This window comes from Molothrus ater, chromosome 19 (genome assembly GCF_012460135.2).
Source record: "Molothrus ater isolate BHLD 08-10-18 breed brown headed cowbird chromosome 19, BPBGC_Mater_1.1, whole genome shotgun sequence".
Taxonomy (NCBI): Eukaryota; Metazoa; Chordata; class Aves; order Passeriformes; family Icteridae; genus Molothrus; species Molothrus ater.
Window position 1 is genome coordinate 12,123,296 of NC_050496.2, and position 19,250 is coordinate 12,142,545.

Sequence of the window (19,250 nt, forward strand, 5' to 3'; positions counted from 1 at the left end):
ACCCATCACAGGCAGAGGTGGCACCTGGGGCATGGTGCAAAGGTGGCCTCAGTGACCCTGAGGGCTCCTCCAGCCTGAGCAATCCCACTGGGAGCCCCTGCAGGGTGTTCTGTGCTCCCCCAGAGCAGCACAGCCTGCCCCAGGCTCAGAGCAGCCCCTTCCAGCACAGCCCAGCCCTGAGCTGCAGCATCCAACTGTGTGCAGGGGGATGGAGACAGCAGGGAAACGACAACCAGTGTGGGGAACAATCAGCGTGGGGGAACAATCAGTGTGGGGAACAACAACCAGTGTGGGGGAAAAACAACCAGTGTGGGGAACAACAATCAGTGTGGGGAACAATCAGCGTGGGGGAACAATCAGTGTGGGGAACAACAACCAGTGTGGGGAACAACAACCAGAATGGGGAACAACAATCAGTGTGGGGGAACAACAATCAGTGTGGGGAACAACAACCAGAATGGGGAACAACAATCAGTGTGGGGGAACAATCAGTGTGGGGAACAACAACCAGTGTGGGGAACAACAACCAGTGTGGGGAACAATCAGCGTGGGGGAACAATCAGTGTGGGGAACAATCAGTGTGGGGAACAACAACCAGTGTGGGGAACAACAACCAGAATGGGGAACAACAACCAGTGTGGGGAACAACCAGCATGGGGGAACAACCAGTGTGGGGAACAACAACCAGTGTGGGGAACAACAACCAGAATGGGGAACAACAATCAGTGTGGGGAACAACAACCAGTGTGGGGGAACAATCAGTGTGGGGGAACAACAACCAGTGTGGGGAACAACCAGTGTGGGGAACAACAACCAGCATGGGGAACAATCAGCTTGGGGGAACAATCAGTGTGGGGAACAACCAGTGTGGGGGAACAACAACCAGTGTGGGGGACAATCAGTGTGGGGAACAATCAGCTTGGGGGAACCATCAGCTTGGGGGAACCACCAGCTTCTCCTCTGCAGCTGACTCATCCCTTTCCTCTCCACCAGGGTTTCACTTCTGCCAGCCCAGAGGACTGGGCCATGTGCTGATAACTCATCAGCCCCGCCTGGCACTGCCCGAGGTGATTTTCCTTTGTTTATGAACACACCAGGTAAAGGGAGCAGCAGCAGCTTCCCAAGGCACCCTGGCTGGGGCTCCCACTCGGGCTGGGCAGTGGCCACTGAGCCTTCCAGCAGGGAGACAGCACTGGGAGGCACCCCTGGCATGTTCTGTGCCCCCCACAGCCCCCCTGGATGGGGCCAGGGCTGGGTCTGTGCCAGGATACACAGCCCAGCAAGTGCCCAGGAGCTGTACTGGTGGCACTGGTTGATTCAGAGCTGTGCTGGTGGAACTGGTTAATTCAGAGCTGTGTGAGGAGCTGTACTGGTGGCACTGGTTGATTCAGGGCTGTACAGGTTGATTCAGAGCTGTATTTGTGGCACTGGTTGATTCAGAGCTGTATTTGTGGCACTGGTTAATTCAGGGCTGTACTGGTTAATTCAGAGCTGTACTGGTGGCACTGGTTGATTCAGAGCTGTATTTGTGGCACTGGTTGATTCAGGGCTGTACAGGTTGATTCAGAGCTGTATTTGTGGCACTGGTTAATTCAGGGCTGTATTTGTGGCACTGGTTAATTCAGAGCTGTACTGGTTAATTCAGAGCTGTATTTGTGGCACTGGTTAATTCAGAGCTGTATTTGTGGCACTGGTTGATTCAGAGCTGTACTGGTTAATTCAGAGCTGTATTGGTTAATTGAGGGCTGTACTGGTTAATTCAGAGCTGTACTGGTTAATTCAGAGCTGTATTTGTGGCACTGGTTAATTCAGAGCTGTATTTGTGGCACTGGCTGATTCAGGGCTGTACTGGTTAATTCAGAGCTGTACTGGTTAATTCAGAGCTGTACTGGTGGCACTGGTTGATTCAGGGCTGTACTGGTTGATTCAGGGCTGTACTGGTTAATTCAGAGCTGTATTTGTGGCACTGGTTGATTCAGGGCTGTACTGGTTAATTCAGAGCTGTACTGGTGGTACTGGTTGATTCAGGGCTGTTGTACTGGTTAATTCAGAGCTGTACTGGTTAATTCAGAGCTGTATTTGTGGCACTGGCTGATTCAGATGCCCCCCAGCATCCCTGCAGGACCCCCCCAGCACGGGGCCAGGGCAGGTGGGGACCCTGGGAGCTGTCACCACCAGCAGGGAAGGTGACACCCAGACCTTGCACACCTCTGCCACACGCTGGGAGCCCCAGCCAGGCCACATGGGCCTCACAGATGCTCATTCACAACCCTCCTCCTCCTCCTACCAACACAGGTGGTGAGAACCAGCCTGGGCTGTCTGCTCCTCATGGCAGGGATGGAGGCAGCAGAAAAGCCCTTCCCAAGGCAGCAGAAGGCTGGAAAAGCCCTTCCCAAGGCAGCAGAGTCTTTCAGAGGTGTCTCTGCACCCTCATTCCTGCAGCTCCCCTTCCTCCAGCAGCACAAGCTGTCACCCACAAGGTGTTAGGTGCCTTGTTAAGCCCAAATTTAAAGGATCCCCAAAAGGAGCTCATCTCCACAGCAGAGACACTGCCACAAACCACAGGAAAATATTTCCTGGAGCTCTGCGTCCTCCTGGGCACTGCCCTGACTGGTCCCAGTGGGCACCAAACCCCAGCCCCAGCAGTTCCTGAGCCCCCTCAGGGCTGCAGGGTGACCTTGGGCACCTGTGGGATCCATCTCCACCCCATCCACACCTGTGGGATCCATCTCCACCCCTGTCCACCCCTGTGGGATCCATCTCCACCCCTGTGGGATCCATCTCCACCCCATCCACACCTGTGGGATCCATCTCCACCCCTGTGGGATCCATCTCCACCCCTGTCCACCCCTGTGGGATCCATCTCCACCCCTGTCCACTCCTGTGGGATCCATCTCCACCCCATCCACCCCTATGGGATCCATCTCCACACCTGTGGGATCCATCTCCACCCCTGTCCACCCCTGTGGGATCCATCTCCACCCCTGTGGGATCCATCTCCACCCCATCCACACCTGTGGGATCCATCTCCACCCCTGTGGGATCCATCTCCGTCCCTGTCCACACCCTGCAGGTGTGGACATCCCCGACTCCAATTACCAGATTAACCCCTGCTCCTAAAGGATCTGGTGCAGCACAAAGCCCCTGAGCTGCCAGGAGCAGGGCAGAGCCTGGAGCCAGGGATGGCCCTGAATCCATGGAAATGTCCCAGGCCAGGCTGGACAGGGCTTGGAGCACCCGGGGACAGTGGAAGGTGTCCCTGGGCATGGCAGGGGTGGGGCTGGATGAGCTGTGAAATCTCACCCAAGCCATTAAGGTGCCACATCCCGATTTTACTGTGGAAATCCAAAGCCATTATGTGCCAGGGGCTCCTGTCAGCTCAACAATGGCTCGGTAATTGCTGCCCTTTCACAGCCTGGTGTGTCACCCAGGGCAGCTTCACCCTCCCCAGTGCTGAGCAAAATGCACCGCCCAAAATGCAGCCCCAGCCTGGAGGAGCTGCCCAGCCCCAGATCCCGGGGGAAACGCTCCAGCTCTGCTCTGCAGCAGAAGAAAACCCCTCCCCATGACTTTGCCATGGCCCAGTTTTCAAGAAGGACAAAAGAAATGACATTTTGAGCAGCATCCAAGGGACCCAGGCAGGAGCTGGGCAAGGGCCAAAGTCACCTGAGGACTCGTGCAGGAGGCTGGAGCTGTTGGAAGGGGCTGCTGGTCAGACACAGGCTCCTCATTTCAGATTATCCTCCCCAAAACCACCACAAGCAAGGGATGAAGAACAGCCCAGGGAGCCCCTCAAGGGCACAGAGCCCATCCCAAACACCAGGGCCTGGCCAGCAGGGAACTGCACTGGGCAGAGTGGCTCCTGCTGCTCTGGGACAATGACAGCTCCACTGGGGCTGGGGATACCGCAAAACCCCAGCTCTGCTCCCCCAAAGCCCACAGTGGGGTCAGCCAGCCCCAGCAGACACTGCCCCTGCTGCTCTGGGACAATGACAGCTCCATAGGGCTGGGGACACCCCAAAGCTCAGCCTGCCCCAGCAGACACTGCAGCTGGGCCTGAGCCCCCAGAGCCGATTACAGCTCCAGGCCATTGCTGCTGTGCTTGCTGCCACCCTTCCTTTCCCACACAGGATTATCCTGTCTGCACACAGCTCCCAAAATCTGATGGGGAATTCAGGAAATGCCCCGTGCTGGGCAGGGACTGAGCTCCAGAGGGCTCCCTGTCCCAGGAGAGAGACCTGCAGGTGTCCCCCTGCCTTGGGACAGGTCCTGGGCCAGAAGGGACACCAGGGACAAGCACCCAGCTCAGCACAGAGAGGGTCTGGAGGGAAAACAATCATCTCAGGTTTTCTCCCATGCAGGCTGGGAACATGAGCTGCAATCCTGACAGAGCACCCACAGTCCTGGCTGACATCTTCACAGAATCACAGAATAATGAGGTTGGCAGAGACCTCTGAGATCACCGAGTCCAACCTGTGCCCTAACACCTCAACCAGACTCCAGCACCAAGTGCCATGTCAGTCTTTTTTTAAACACACGTGTCAGCACAGAAAGTCTAAAATCCTCAGCATCCAGAGCTCCAACATCTGCTCTTTGGGCCACGCCAATCTCAGCCCCCCACTTCTCCCTCCAGCTCCATCCCAAGCCCCATCCCTGCCTTTCTGCCTGCCGGATTTAGGCAGAAAAGTGAAATTACACACTTCTAATCAACTGCACTGCCGTGATCTCAGTGCTACCAATCAATTGTGGGAGCCTTTTCCACAGCCTCAGGTCAAAATGCAGCTCTCCTGGGAGTCAGAGTGTGCCACAGAATCACAGAATAATGAGGCTGGAAGAGACCTCTGAGATCGAGTCCAACCTGTGCCCTGACACCTCAGCCAGACTCCAGCACCCAGTGCCATGTCCAGTGTTTATTTAAACACAGCCAGAGATGGTGATTCTGCCACCTCCCAGGGAAGAGCATTCCAGCGCTTTATTATTCTTTTGGTGAAAAATTGCTTCCTAATATCCAGCCTACACCTTCCCTTCTTGAAGCAGCTTTCCCTAAAAACTCATGGAAGAAAATCCCACTCAGGGAGGGAGCTGGGGACACACCATCAATGGAAGCAGCAATGGAGAGAATTCCCATTTATTGCTCTAAAATGATTTCCCCACATCCCTGGCAGTGCCCAAGGCCAGGCTGGAGCCGCCTGGGACAGTGGGAGGTGTCCCTGCATGGCAGGGGTGGCACTGGATGGGTTTTAATATCCCTCCCATTAATGGAAGTAGCAATTCAAAGAATTCCTATTTTCTGTTCTAAAATGATCTCCCCATCCTTGGCAGTGTCCCAGGCCAGGTTGGGCAGAGTGTGGAGTAGCCTGGGACAGTGGGAGGTGTCCCTGCATGGCAGGGGTGGAATGGGATGGGTTTTGAGGTCCCCTCCATTAATGGAAGCAGCAATGAAGATAATTCCTGTTTATTGCTCTGAAATGAATTCCCATCCCTGGCAGTGTCCCAGGCCAGGCTGGATGGGGTCTGGAGCACCTGGGACAGTGGGAGGTGTCCCTGCCATGGCAGGGGTGGCACTGGATGGGTTTTAAGGCCCCTCCCAGCCCACAGCAGCCTGGGGTGCTGTGAAATAGCCCAGAGCCCTCTGTGGCACTGCCAGCCCAGGCAGTGACAAGGCCAAGGCGTCCCCAGGAGAGGCTGCAGCCCTGGCCAGCCCAGCCCCAGCCCAGAGCAGCTCCCAGAGCAGCCCCAGCCCTGCTGACACATCTGCTGGGAGGGGGCTGTGGCCCAGCTGCTCTCAGCTGCAGCCAGAACTGTTATCTGCACTTTCTCCTGCCCGGGGCAGCTGCCACATCACAGCAAATATCAGCAGCATCAGCACAGGAGCCTCCCTGGGATGTGCCCACACCAGCAGGGGAAGGAGCAGCGATGTGGGAACACTTCACACCCCAAAATCCTCCAGCCACACACGGGGAGAGGCCACCAAGGACACCAAAGCCCTGGTCTGGGTGAGGAAGCAGGGCTGGGGTGCCCAAAGCCAGGTGTGAAGTGTGAGCAGAGCTGGGGCTGCCCAGGCTCCCTGGCAGGAGGGCAGAGCGGCTGTGCTCAGCCCCAGAGCGCAGGGGCAGCTCCTCCAGGCTCTGCAGCACACAGGGCTCTTTGTTTTATTTATTAAACAGCAGCAGATCGCTCCAGGCAGCTCTAATCCAGCCTCGGTTTCCATAGACACTCGCTGCTTCCCCAGCACAGTTCCCAGGCAGCAGCAGCAGGGCTGGGGGAGCAGCTCTGACACCAAACCCAGAGCCCAGGGGCTGCTCCCGGCTCCTGCAGCCTTCAGAGCCCTCTCAGCTCCAGCTCGCTGTTAATTGCCTGCCCCGGAGAGATGCTTTAATGAGCACTTGGCCAGAGCTGCGGGAGGCATGGAGGGGGAGGAGGAGGAGGAGGAGGAGGGGCTCACCTGGGACTGCACACACATCAGACCAAGGCCCAGATCACTCCATGAGAGCCTTAACAAGGTCCAGCATCCCAGGGGGAGCTGGGAGGGTCACCTCAGACCATGGGGAGAGCTGGGAGGGTCACCCCAAACCATGGGGGGAGCTGGGAGGGTCCCCTCAAACCGTGGGGGGAGCTGGGAGAGCCACCTCAGACCATGGGGGGAGCTGGGAGAGTGACCTCAAACTATAGGGGAACCTGGGAGAGTCACCTCAAACCATGGGGGGACCTGGGAGGGTCCCTTCAGACCATAGGGGGAGCTTGGAGGGTCCCCCCAGACCAGGGCTGTGAGAAGGGAGGACACAGGAGGACGCCTGGGCAATAGGGAGGTTGGAAAGCAGCTGCCCTTTAAGGGATTTCCTGAGCAATGAGGGTGAGAAAGGGGAAGGAGGCAGCAGCAGCCACAGCTCGTGATGTTTGCCATGGACTGGGCAAACACAAAGCCCTGGCAGTGGGCACAGGGAGGCTCCAGCAGGGCAGAGCTGCTGCAGCCAGGGCACAATCCCAGCCCCACAGCACGGGGGGACCCCCAGCAGCCCCTCCAGAGGCCCCTGAGGGGCAGCTCAGCCCCAGCTCCCCGGCCAAAATCCGCTGCTTCCCCTTCTCCAAGCGAGAACAAACCACCACAAAACCACCCTGAGCCACAGCCCTGACACTCGGGGTACCAGGGGGTTTCCAGGCTGCATTAGCAGCACATCCAGAGACACGGCAGGAGCAGCTCCACACTGAGCTCTGCTCCCCAGCAGCACCAGAGATCTGTTTCACCCCGGCAATCTCCAGAAATCTCCATTCAGCAGCAAATGGGGACTTACCCAATTCTTTTGATCCTTGGCTTTCACTGGCCAGCTCTCCCATCTTCACCAGAGCATCAAAGTACCCCTTGGCTGCATATGTCATGCCTAAAAAGCACCAAAATAATGAGGTTATGCTCCCCTTAAAGGCAGTTGGAACTTCTGGTGCACTGGGGAGACCGTGGACACTAAAATAGGCATTACCTCAAAGGGCTCAACCCCACGGGGAGGGAGCACACAACAAACAGAGGAAAGGCAGCGCAGGGAGCTGGAGCAGTGAGATTACAGGGTAATTCAGGATTAAAAAAGGTGCATGCAGGACTGTGGTGGTTTTCATTGCAGTGCAAGCATCAGGCTGCTGGGAGAAATCACTGCAGAATAATTGAATATCACAGACTTTCATTACAGCTCAGCCTTGTTTGTTGACATTCCAGCTCCACACTCGACTCTAATCAGATAAGCAGGGGGTTTCCTCTAATCACAGAACACGCTGTACAGCCCCAGCTCCAGCTTCCAGCGCTGCCTCTGCTCTGCCTCCTGGGCTCTGCACTTCCTCCAGCTGCCCCCAGCTCGGGATCCAGGGCAAGGATGAGCCAAGCCGAGTTAAAAATTACAGGAAGATCCCTGGCTGCACAGCAGGGATGTGGGAAAAGCACAAAGGCAGCGATCCCAGTTCCCAGTGCTTATCCCAAAGTGCCACGGCTGGCGGGACAGGGACAAACAGCTCCACCTCCCCCAGGTAGTTAAACATGAGGAGAACAAACCAAACACACGGTCCCAAGGGTCAGCAGCTCTTCCCCCTGTCAGACCCTGCCTCTGCTGCCAGGAGGGAACCAGCAGGGAAAAGCAGCCCCAAACTATGAACCCCGTTTTGTTGGGATGCCCTGGAATTTAGGGAAAGATGCTGCCTGTGGGGAGGGTGCCCTGTGCCCCAGGAATTTCAGGAAAGAGGGTGCCCTGTGCTCCAGGAATGTCTGGAAAGCTGCTCTCTGTAAGGAGGGTGCCCTGTGCCCCTGGAATTGCAGGAAAGAGGGTGCCCTGTGCCCCAGGAATGTCTGTGCCCCTGGAATTTCTGGGAAGCTGCTGCCTGTGTGGAGGGTGCCCTGTGCCCCTGGAATTGCAGGAAAGAGGGTGCCCTGTGCCCCAGGAATTTCTGTGCCCCTGGAATTGCAGGAAAGAGGGTGCCCTGTGCCCCAGGAATTTCTGTGCCCCTGGAATGTCTGGGAAGCTGCTGCCTGTGGGGAGGGTGCCCTGTGCCCCCTCCCTGGGGATCAGAGGGCCCTGGGCAGTGGAGCTGGACGGGCACTGCCCCGTCACGCTGGGTGAGCCATTAAATCCCAGCTCAAAGCAGTGCCTAGCGCTGGCAGGACGCTGTGTCCGGGCACCTGGGAACAGGGGGAGGGCTCAAAAATCCCCCTGGGAACAGCCAGGAGCTCACCTGACCTGGGGGAGAGGAGAGGGAAAGGAAAGGAGGGGAAAGGGGAAAGGGAGGAGCAGGATCCTCCCCAAAGGTTGGGTCCCAACCCTGACACTTCAGGCACCGAAGGGATTTCCCCCCCTCTGGAAGGTGATGACAGACTCGGCCCCACGGGCATTTTCACTGGGATTATTCCAAAATAAAACCCAGGAGACACGTGCAGCTCTGAAGGGAGCAGAGCCCTCCCTGGAAAAACACAGCTCTGGGTTGGGCAGAGCTTAAAGCTCCTTTAAACCCAGCTGAGGAGGGCCCAGGCAGCGCACAGAGCCAGTTTGAGTCAAAATAGTCCATTTTGGGGTTTAATCAGTTCCTAGCTTCCTTTTGATCACTTAAATCTACACCTCCCTAATGGCTCCCAATAGGATCCTGCATTCCCAATCAAGAGCTGCCATCAAGACTTTTGGGCTTTTCCCTTCTCTTCATTCTTCTGGGCAATTTAAACATTTCAATAGCACCTCTTTAAGCAGAGCTTAAAACCTCAATTCTCAATACTTTAAACAAACATTTAAAGAACTGGTTGCAGATGTGTTTTGTTAACCTGCTGCCTCCCAGCATTTTCCCCCTGGAATCCCTCCTGCACCCATGGCCTTGCCCATCACCACCCTCCCAATTCCTTCCCCGTGGGAACAAGGAACTTTTCTACAAAAACCCCAAAGATTTTCAACAAAAACCCCAAAGATTTTCAACAGAAACCCCAAAGATTCTGCATCTTTCCCCCCCCCCCAGCCTGGCAGCCCCAGTGTCACTTACTTGCTAAGGCTTTTTCATAGGTCTTCCCCATAGAAATGAAATTCCTGAGGCTGGGATTGAACTGCTCCATGATCGTCTAAAGGGGAGAGAACATGGCTGGGATTAGCAGGGGTGATGGGGAGTGGGGTCAACGGCTCCGTGCTCTGCTCTGTCCTGATAAACACAAAAAGAGAGCAAAAAAATCCTCCCAGCTCCCTGGAGAGGCCCCAGGATCCTCCACTGAGGAAGACCACGCTGGGTCAGAGCACACGAGGGACAGGAACAAGGAACAAGGGGGTTCTGCAGTGCCCCAGCACCAGCTGCTTCCCCAGGAGAGGAAAGTGAATGCCCCAACCAGAAAATTACCAGATATAGCAAAAACAACCATAATAGCAACTGTGAGTGGCTGTTTGGGGCAGCAGCAGCCCTCAGACCAGTAGGGAGGTGACCCAAGAGCTGGGGATGGTGGCAGGTGATGTCCCACCCCCAGGATGGCCACAGAGAGCAGCAGGAAGGGCTGAAGAGCAGAATCCCAAATGTGCAGCCAGGGTGGGGCAGGGCAGAGACCCCAGCACCCCCTGAGCTGTGCCAGGGATGGCACCAGGGTCCCTTGGTACTGCCCAGGATGGGGCAGAGCAGAGCCCCCAGGGATGGCACCAGGGTCCCTTGGCACTGCCCAGGGTGAGGGTGAGCCAGGGTGGGGCAGAGCAGAGACCCCAGCACCCCTGAGCTGTGCCAGGGATGACACCAGGATGACACCAGGGTCCCTTGGCACTGCCCAGGGTGAGGGTGAGCCAGGGTGGGGCAGGGCAGAGCCCCCAGCACCCCTGAGCTGTGCCAGGGACGGCACCAGGGTCCCCTGGCACTGCCCACGATAGGGCAGAGCAGAGCCCCGAGCCCCCAGCACCCCTGAGCTGTGCCAGGGATGGCACCAGGATGGCACCAGGGTCCCCTGGCACTGCCCAGGGTGAGGGTCAGCGTGGACAGCACTGCCTGAGCTCTCCAGCCTCACCCCAAGGCCCTCAGCTCAGATGGGGGAAGGAATAATCGGCTCAGGAGAACAAGAGGGGCTCTGTGTGTGCACAGCCCTCCCTGCCAGGGCCCTCAGCCCCCCCCAGGATCCCAGATCCTCATTCCCTCCCTGATCCTCTGCATCCAGCCCGGCCCCAGAGCTGGTCCTGAGCCCCTGCCCCACCTTGGGGACACCCCCGCACCGAGGTGCCCCCAGAGAATGGAGCCCGGAGCCTGAGGGCCCCTGAGGGGGGATGAACCACGGGCATTGCTGGGGAATGGGGCATTGCTGGGGAATGGGGCATTGCTGGGGAATGGGGCATTGCTGCTGGGAATGGGGCATTGCTGCTGGGAATGGGGCATTCTTGGAGCAATCCTGTTGGGAATGGGGCATTCCTGCCAGGAATGGGGGCATTCCTGTGGGAATGGGGCTCTGCACCCCCAGGCTGCTGGCAGAGCCCCAGCCCGGGCAGGGCAGGGCAGGCAGGCAGACACTTACAGGGAATAAGCTGATTAAGCATCTGTCACCTCATCTCAGGCTGCCCCAACACTATAAAGCTCATTTTCTGCCTGAGGCATTTTTATCCCAGTTCCTGCTGCCCGGCCCTTGGCTCTGACAGCTGAATTTTCTCCCCAGGTGTGCAGGGCTCAGCCAGAGCCCTTTCAGGGTTCCTCTGGGCAGGAATCTGTGCGGGGCACAGCCAGAGGGGTGGCACCACCCCGGTGCTGCTGCTTCAGGAGGGATCTGCTCGTCCCTCCAGGCTGAGGATGGCCCCAGAGCCTGTCCCCAGCAGGTCCCCGCAGCACCAGCCACAACTGCAAAGGGCAGGAGATGATTGACGAGGCTAATGAGGAGCTGCCCCACTAATTAAGGCTGCAGGCCAACACCAGGGCCCCTGGAAGCTGTTTTGGGGCAGCTCAGAGCACTTTGGTGGATGTGCTCAGCCTGAAAGGAGAAAAATGGACCTGTAGCAACAGGCCAGGTGTTCTCCAGCGTGTAGGAGACGATTGCACAGCAGTTAATTAGCACTGGCAGGATTGCTCCATCCTGCCCACATCGGGTTTAACTCCAGTCCGAAATGCACCCGGGCTGTCCCACGGATCGGCCAGAGGCTGGGATCTATGGCCATGGCAGGGACAGGGACAATTCCCCTGCCCCACACTCAGGCTGAGCAAGAGTTAAGCAGCAGAAATGTTGGCAGAATTTCTGCAGGGAGGAGATTTTTGGGCGGTTTGCAGGTTCAGAGCAGTGTTTGTGTACGAGGACGTGCACAGGGATATGTAAATAGTGTGATTTTCTCAGCAGTGCCCGTGTAAACACATCATCCTGAGCATGAAACCCAGGGAATTGAGGATGGAACAGGATCCCCAGGCAAAGCACCGTCCAAAATCCAGCACATCTTGCCCAAAGCAGAAGGAATCAAAGCACAACCCTGCCCTGGCACTGCTCAGGGCAGGTCCTGCTCCCCACCGATCCACAGGAGACGTTTTAAAGCAACAAATAAAGAGATAAAATCCCCCAAAGGGGCTCGTGGGGCGGCTGAAGGAGCGGGAAGGTGACTCTGAGCTGGCCAAATAAAATCCACCAGCCCCCAGGAGGAAGTTTGCTGAAAGTGAATGTTTTTAAAACATTGTCTGGAGCCTCCAACAAAAACAGCCTGGCAGGATGAGAGTGGTGACAAGGGCTCCTCACTCCACAGATAAAAATAGCCCTGTCCAAGCCCTGCTCTCACTCCAGGTGGGAAGGGAAGGTGACTCCAGAGCCTCCTCACCCCCTCCAGGTGAGAGCCCTGCCAAGGAGGAACAGTGGGGAATGAACCATGGGGTTTGTGCCATGGACGGGCTCAGCAGCATCACCCGCACACCAGGGATGTGCTGGAGCTGCTCCCCTGCCAACACGGGGCTCATCCAGGGCTGTGCCCCTCAGGAGGGGTGAGTCCAGCCTTGCAGGACACCAGCAGCAAAGGAAATATTCAGTAGCACTGTGGCAATGAAAGCAAATCTCATTTTCCCCAGATTTTTGCCCCCTCAGCAGCACCCACAAGTTGTTTGCCTTCCATGGGCTGCCTGGGCAGAGTTCAGAAAAACACAGACACAAAACCTGGCAGCCAAGGGTTGAAAGGGCTTTTCTTTGTTCCACGGAGCTGAATTCCCTGGGTAATACCACTCAGCTCCCCGGGATTGGCACGGCTTTGTTCAGCTGCCAAAAATGAAACTAATGCAAAGCACAAGGTCTCCAGGACACAGCCCTGCTCCGTGGGGTGGGGGAAGAGGCAGCACAAACAAGGTCCCTTTCTGCCCTCTGAGCACACTCCAGCTACAGCCAGGATGCTCCAACCTGTAAATTAACCCGTAAGGAAAAGTTTGGAATCGGGGGAAAGAATAAAACACCCCGAGCTGGAGGGAGCCCGCAAGGATCGCAGAATTCCAGCTCCTCAGTCCTAAATTTAAGCCCTGCTCAAGCTGGAAGTGGCTCAGGCAAGTCCTGCTCAACAGCTGAAGGGCAGCATTCCCAACACATCCCTGGAAGGGCTCCAAACCCACACGGATGTGGCACCTGGGGACGTGGCTCAGCAGCACCAGGGGAATGGTTGGACCTGATGCACTCAGAGGGGTTTTCCAACCTTTTTAAGGATTTTGTGGCTCCCTGCAGGGCTGACCCTGCACAGGGCCCAGCCAGGGACTCCCTGGGTGACCATGATGATCCCGGGGTGACCCTGATGATTCCCTGGGTGACACCCATCCCTGGTGACCATGAGGAGCAGGCTGCAGGGGCAGCACCAGGGGACTCTCACTGCCACTGCAGGAATAGCTCAGCCCCAAGGAAGTTTTGTGTCTAAATGGGTCAGCCCTGCTCCAGGAGCACTTTCATCATTTTGCTATCAATATTTAATGCCCAGCAAAGCCCAGTGCTGCCTCCTCCATCACAGCGTGTCCTGCCTGGCACCATCAGCAGCGGCCCTGGGGGTTTCAAGAGCCAAGTTTCTGTCAAGAAGGAGCCCAGGGAAAATCAGGGGGAAAAGTCAGGGAAAAATCCAGTCCCCATCTAAAGGCATTTAGTTTCTCCTGGCTGTCATGCCAGAGAACGAGGGGACACAAGTCTCAGAGCTCTGAACATCTTTGTGTCAGGGTCTGGGCCTGAGGAGAGCTGGGATGGGGATCCACAGGGGGCTCAGAGCCCCCAGCACTGTGGGAACACCCTCAGCACCCAGCCCTGGCCAGCCCTGCAAGGCTGGGCCATCCTCAAGTCCCCGGGGCTGGCATCTCCCCCAAGGAGCCAGGAGGGTCCCCAAGAGGTGGCACCAGGGCCTGAGCCCCAGGCTGTGCCCAGAGGAGCTGTTTGCCCTGTGCCCTGCAACACGAGCAGCAGCACTGAAACCTTAACCAGGGCAGGCTCAGCACCACGGGCACCTGCGGCACAGCAGCACCCAGGGGATGGGGAGCAGGAGATGGGAGCAGCACCCAGGGGACACTCTGGGGAGCAGCACCCCGGGGGACACTCTGGGGAGCAGCACCCCGATCCAGCAGTGGGGACACCCTGGCCAGGCAGGAGCTGCTGCTCCCCAGCACCTCATTGCCCACCTGCCTGCAGGGGTCCCATCTCCAGGGAAGCCAGGAGGGCTCTCCCAGCCTGGCATGGATGGATGGAGCGGCGTTGCCAGCTCAGAGCTCTGGCAGTGCCCTGGGGTGCTCCCCACAGGTTTCCCAAGGCTGGGCTGCCTCAAGGCAGGGAGAACAGGGCATGGAATTTGGGGTGCCACAGGCTGGCTCCTTCCTCCTGTGCCACACTCATATCCCTGCACTCCAAACACACCAAACCAGCCACAATTTCCCTCCTGAACCCCTTAAAGAATTGCTCCCATCCCTCTGGACATGAGGAGAGGCTGTGGTGCCACAGTAACATCGATTAGAGCTGATGGGGAGCTAAGGACCCTCAGGAATTCTGTCCACACCTTCCTGCACGACAATTCAGCCTGGAGTTCAGGGTGTCGTTAGGCAAACTCCTCTTCAAAGGCAGAGCCACTCGCACACCACCACTGCAAACCCATCTCCCGCATGGAAAAATGGCTTTAAAATGAAATGGAGGTTGGGCTGTAAACGGCAATAATCTCATCTGGCAGGAGGAGACAGATCTGTCTTCGGGGGAAGGAAGATTTGCCAGTCCCTGCTTTCTGCAAAAAGACAATCCTGAGCAGAGGCTGAGCGGGGAGGGAGCTGCCCATCCTCATCCTCACCCTCACCCTCATCCTCGGGGCTCGGGGCAGAGCCCGGCCCAGCTGTGCCGCTACTCGGGGCTGCTGGCAGTGAATCAGCAGCGCCAAAGGTGGGATTACGTTGGCGGAAGGTGCCAGCAGCCTCCGTCTCCCTCTGTAATTACTCCCCGCGTGTAGGCAGCTGCCTGTAGTGGCAGCATCGGCTCGGGGGCGGCTGACAGCTCCTGCACCAGCTCATTAGCACAGTCACTCCCAGGGTGAGCGCTGCTTCTGCAAAACCACCACAATGGGCTCCCCAGCACAGCGCCTCGGGAAAGACAGAGCCGGGCATGGGCATGGGGATGGGCACGGGCATGGGCAGCTGCTGCTCCTGCCAACGCAAACCAAACCCGCCGGGATGGGCAGGGGGCACGGCAAGGATCGGGCACCCCGGGATGGGCAGGGGGCACGGCAAGGATCGGACACCCAGCGTGGGCAGGGGGCACGGCAAGGGTCGGGCACCCCGGGATGGGCAGGGGGCACGGCAAGGATCGGGCACCCGGAATGGGCAGCGGGCACGGCAAGGATCGGGCACCCGGAATGGGCAGGGAGCACGGCAAGGATCGGGCACCCGGAATGGGCAGGGAGCACGGCAAGGATCGGGCACCCAGCCCGGTCCCCACAGGATGGGGCTCGGTGGCATCACTCCCCTCCCTGGGGTTGTCTCCTCCTGCCCATGGCAGCGTTCAGGCTCCTGCAGAGGCCAAAGAAGCACCTGGGTAAGGGGATTGAGGCACTGGGATTGAAGCACTGGGACTGGTTTTGGAGTCAGACTCCAAAGCTCAAGGAGGCCCAGAACACCCCAGGTGGCCCCAGGGGTGGCTGAAGTCCTCAATGGAGCAGGGACACGCCAGGCTCCTGCAGGCACCACATGGCACACGCATCTCCAGAGGCCAGGAAAGCACCGCTGCCTTCAGAGCAGCCTCTGCCCACCACAGGAACCCAAGCAGAGCCAGGACCACCCTCCTGCAGCTCCCAGCACCGAGACGCTGATTCTGGGGGAACCCACGAGATCTCCAGCAGCTCCATCTCCTGCATGTGGCTGCTCCCACCGGCATCCCAGGGAGCCGAGGAGCTCCCTGGTGATGGAGAGCCCCAGCCCCGGCTGTTGGCAGCCCGGGCACCCCTGCCCTGGGCTCTGCCCCGGAACAGCCGGGCCAGCAGCGGCCCCTCAGCCCCGGCTCCTTGGGGACGGGCTCCGCACGTGTCGGGACAGACGGACAGCCCTGGGCCGGGCCCGGGGTGACGGTGACCCGCGCCCCAAACCTGCCATTATCCCCGTGCTTCGAGGACTCCACACCTCAAACAACAACTGAGTCACGGCCGGGGCTGCTCCCAGCCCCTGTTTGCCCAGGCGGTGCCAGGGCACAGCGCTGGGTGCCAGCTCTGCCCCGGACCAAGGGCAGCCGGCACGGGGGCACGTCCGGGCACACCAGCTGCCGGCCAGGCTGCCCCAGGGACCACAGCAAAACGCCACCAAGATTCAGAGCGACCAAGATTTCGGGTGCCCGAACAGCTGTCACACCCTAGAATCTCCAAAACCAACACTTCACAACTTCACCACCGCCTCGGTACTTTTTGTACTACATTCTTCTATCTTTTTTTTCCCCCCCTTTTTTCCCTTTTTTTTTTTCCTTCCCTGCTCTGTGCTCCCAGGTAACTCAATCCAAGCCCTTAAATCACAGGAAATCGTGCAAGCTTCCCAGTTTAACAAACGACATCCTGCGTTACACGTTAGGCTACAGCAGTTTGATTACTCTTGCTCTCAAGACCCAGCCGAGCAGAAACCGCTTCCTTCGGGGGGGAACTCAAACCACGCAAATTCTTGCATTTTCTCAGGACACGGGGAGCGAAGCAGAGAGGAAAAACTGAGAATTCCCGAACACCGAGGGACGGGGAAGGCTCGGAGGGCTCTGGTTTGTGGCAGAACAGCGAGTGCCGGGGGCTGCCCTGCTCGGGGTGATGCGGGGACAGCGCTGCCCACCCGGGCTCGGGCATCCCAGGGACCGCGGGTGCCCCGGTGAGGCTGGGGGTGCCCGGGGAGGGCTCGGGGGTACCCGGGGGTGGCCGAGGAAGGCCCGGGGGTCGCCGGGGTTGCCTGGGGAAGGCTCGGGGAGGGCTCGGGGTGCCCCAGCGGCCCTACCGGCCCGGCCGAGCGGCTCCGGGCACATCCCAGGGCCGGCCCCGGCGGCGCCTCCGCCCGCTCTGCCCCCGCGCGTCCCGGGGAGGAGAAAGGCGATAATTCCACGATAATTGAAAGAACTCGAATACAGGAGAGGGGCGGCCGGGCACCTGTTGCGGACTCACCTTGTAGACATTCTCGGTGAGGCGGTGCACCTCCTCGGAGCGGGCCATGCCGGGCGGGCCGGGCAGCACCATGGGCGGCTGCGGGCGGGCGGGCGGAGCCGGGCGCGGGCGCGGGGAGAGCGCGGAGCGGCGGCCGCCGAGCCTTTTATCAGCTCCCGGAGGCCGTGCCCGCCCCGCACCGCCCCGGACAGCCCCGCGGGGAGGAGCCGGGCCGGGCCGGGCTGGGAGTAACGAGAGGAGTACGAGCAGCGCGGGGGAGGGCGAGAGGGAGGCACCGCGCCGTGCCACCCGTGCGGGATCCCGTCCCCGTTGCCCGTGCCCGTTCCCCATCCCCATCCCCTATGCCCATTCCCCATACCCCACCCCCATCCCTATTCCCGTTCCCCATTCCCCATTCCCCATTCCTATTCCCCATCCCCCGTTCCCCATTCCCCATCCCCATCCCCATTCCACGGCCCGTTCACGCTCCATATCCCTCCTCCACCCCACTGCCCATCCCACAGCCCAGGACCCCACACCCCCCCTGCTTTACCCGTCCCCGTGGCTCTCTCTGTGCCCCACATCCCTGAGCTGTCCCCCCCTCCAGCCCCTGCTGGACCCCCACTCTGGGGCTGTGCTCCATCCCCAGCTGTGCCCTGGGATGCGGATGGGTGAGGAACAGCCTGAGAAGGAAGAGCTGCCCATGGTTTGTGGGCTGTTGGGAAGGAGGGTGCACATTGTCCAGGGAGCCAGGAGAGCACGGTGGGATGAGCCATCACCACGACTACAGCTGGGAATGCTCAGCCCAAGGAAAACCAGCCCTGCCTGCCACCTCGCTGTCCCCAGGCTGTCCTGGCCAGCCAGGAGGGCCAGGATTCCCAAGGGAGGCTCCTGCCAGAGCTCGCCCAGCTCCCTGTGGGACACCCAAGCCCTGCATCCCTGTCCTTCCCATGCCTCGGGCCAAGGACAGTGGATTTTGCCCAGGTGCTGAGGGACACCAGGAGCAGGCCCGTGCCCCAGGGCCAGGGCTCCCATCCCTGTGCCCTCCTCCCCTGGGCACAGCCTCCCTCTGCAGGGTGAGCCGTGGTTAAAGGGAGCCTCAGGGCCAGGCTGTGCCCCTGGGCTGAGCCTCCCTCTCCCTCCTCTCAGCTGTGAGAAGCAGTGAAACAGTTAAGCTGCTGAGTGTGTCATTTTCCCTCACATCCATCAATTCCGAGAACAAGGAGCCCAGGTCGATACCTTGGTCCCAAACCTCCCGTGTCTGTTCCCCTTCCCGCTCTCCCTCCCAGCCCTGGCAGGGCCCAGGAGGGGCAGCTGCTCCCTCCGGCTGCCTTTGGGTCCCATTTTGTCTTCTCCCTCAGAGGTTCCACACTCCAGAGCACAGCGAGGAATTTACAGCCCAGGAGAAGGATTTTCCCCCTGTTTCTGGAGTGACCAGTTAACCCTTTCCCACTGGGGCTGAGGAAAGGGAGCAGCCGTGGGACCAGGGCTGGCACCAGGACTGCCCTGGGAGGTGTCCCCAGAGGAATGCCAGGCTGCCCGTGTGGCTGCTGGGACACCACGGTGCCACTTTCCCTCCCCATCCCACGTGGCCAGACACAATCAGCCCCCTCAGCCAGACACCAGCACCTCTCTGGCTCTCCAGTGAAGGATTCAGGATCAAGCAGCCAGGAGTAGAGTGCCTCTCTCTGCATCTCCATCACCTTATTTTTAGTTACGTTATGTAAGTTCTTCGCTACGTCATGGATGTGGGGGGTTCTTGCATCTAATTCCAGTGTGACAGCCCAGCAATTCAAACAAGCTGTTCCTCTGGTGAGGAAGATAAAAGGATTTGTAATTTCTGATAATAAAAGAGGCCTTTTGGGACGGCCCTCAGAGAATCTCTTCCATCTAGACCTGCTCGCAGACAGCCGCTCCACTTTCTTCCCATGCTCTGCTTCTCCTTATCCTCTGGAATTCGAGTGCTGAAAACCTTTCTCCCTCATATCCCCCTGCTCCCAGAGCTGCTGGAGGCAGCCAGGGAGTTCATTTCCCCACAGTCAGAGCCACATGGAGCAAATTATCCTTGTCCCTGGCTCTTGCCATGTCCCAGTGCTGGCTGGCAGTGCCCAGGGCTGCCCGTGCTGCCCACGGCCGGCAGCGGTGCCCGAGCCCGCGGTGGCACTGCCACCCTGCAGCACCCTGGGAGCTCTCAGCAGGAAAAACCTGCCTCTGCCTCGTGCC

General features: G+C 58.9%; 1 protein-coding gene across 6 annotated transcripts in view; it reads right to left on the reverse strand.

Moving 5' to 3' along the window:
* BAIAP2 (BAR/IMD domain containing adaptor protein 2) overlaps positions 1–17,155 on the reverse strand; it is a 45,065-nt gene extending 27,910 nt beyond the window's left edge. For 2 of the 6 annotated variants that reach the window (XM_036394563.2, XM_036394568.2), the window contains exons 1-3: positions 17,049–17,155; positions 9,499–9,574; positions 7,293–7,379 (exon numbers count right to left, since the gene is read on the reverse strand). In XM_036394563.2, the coding sequence (XP_036250456.1) occupies positions 7,293–7,379; positions 9,499–9,574; positions 17,049–17,120 (235 nt within the window). In that variant the 5' untranslated portion in view covers positions 17,121–17,155. The remainder of the gene's footprint in view (positions 1–7,292; positions 7,380–9,498; positions 9,575–17,048) is intronic. The other 4 variants (XM_036394566.2, XM_036394565.2, XM_036394567.2 and 1 more) reach the window with 4 other exon arrangements.
* Between the last annotated feature and the right edge of the window lie 2,095 nt (positions 17,156–19,250).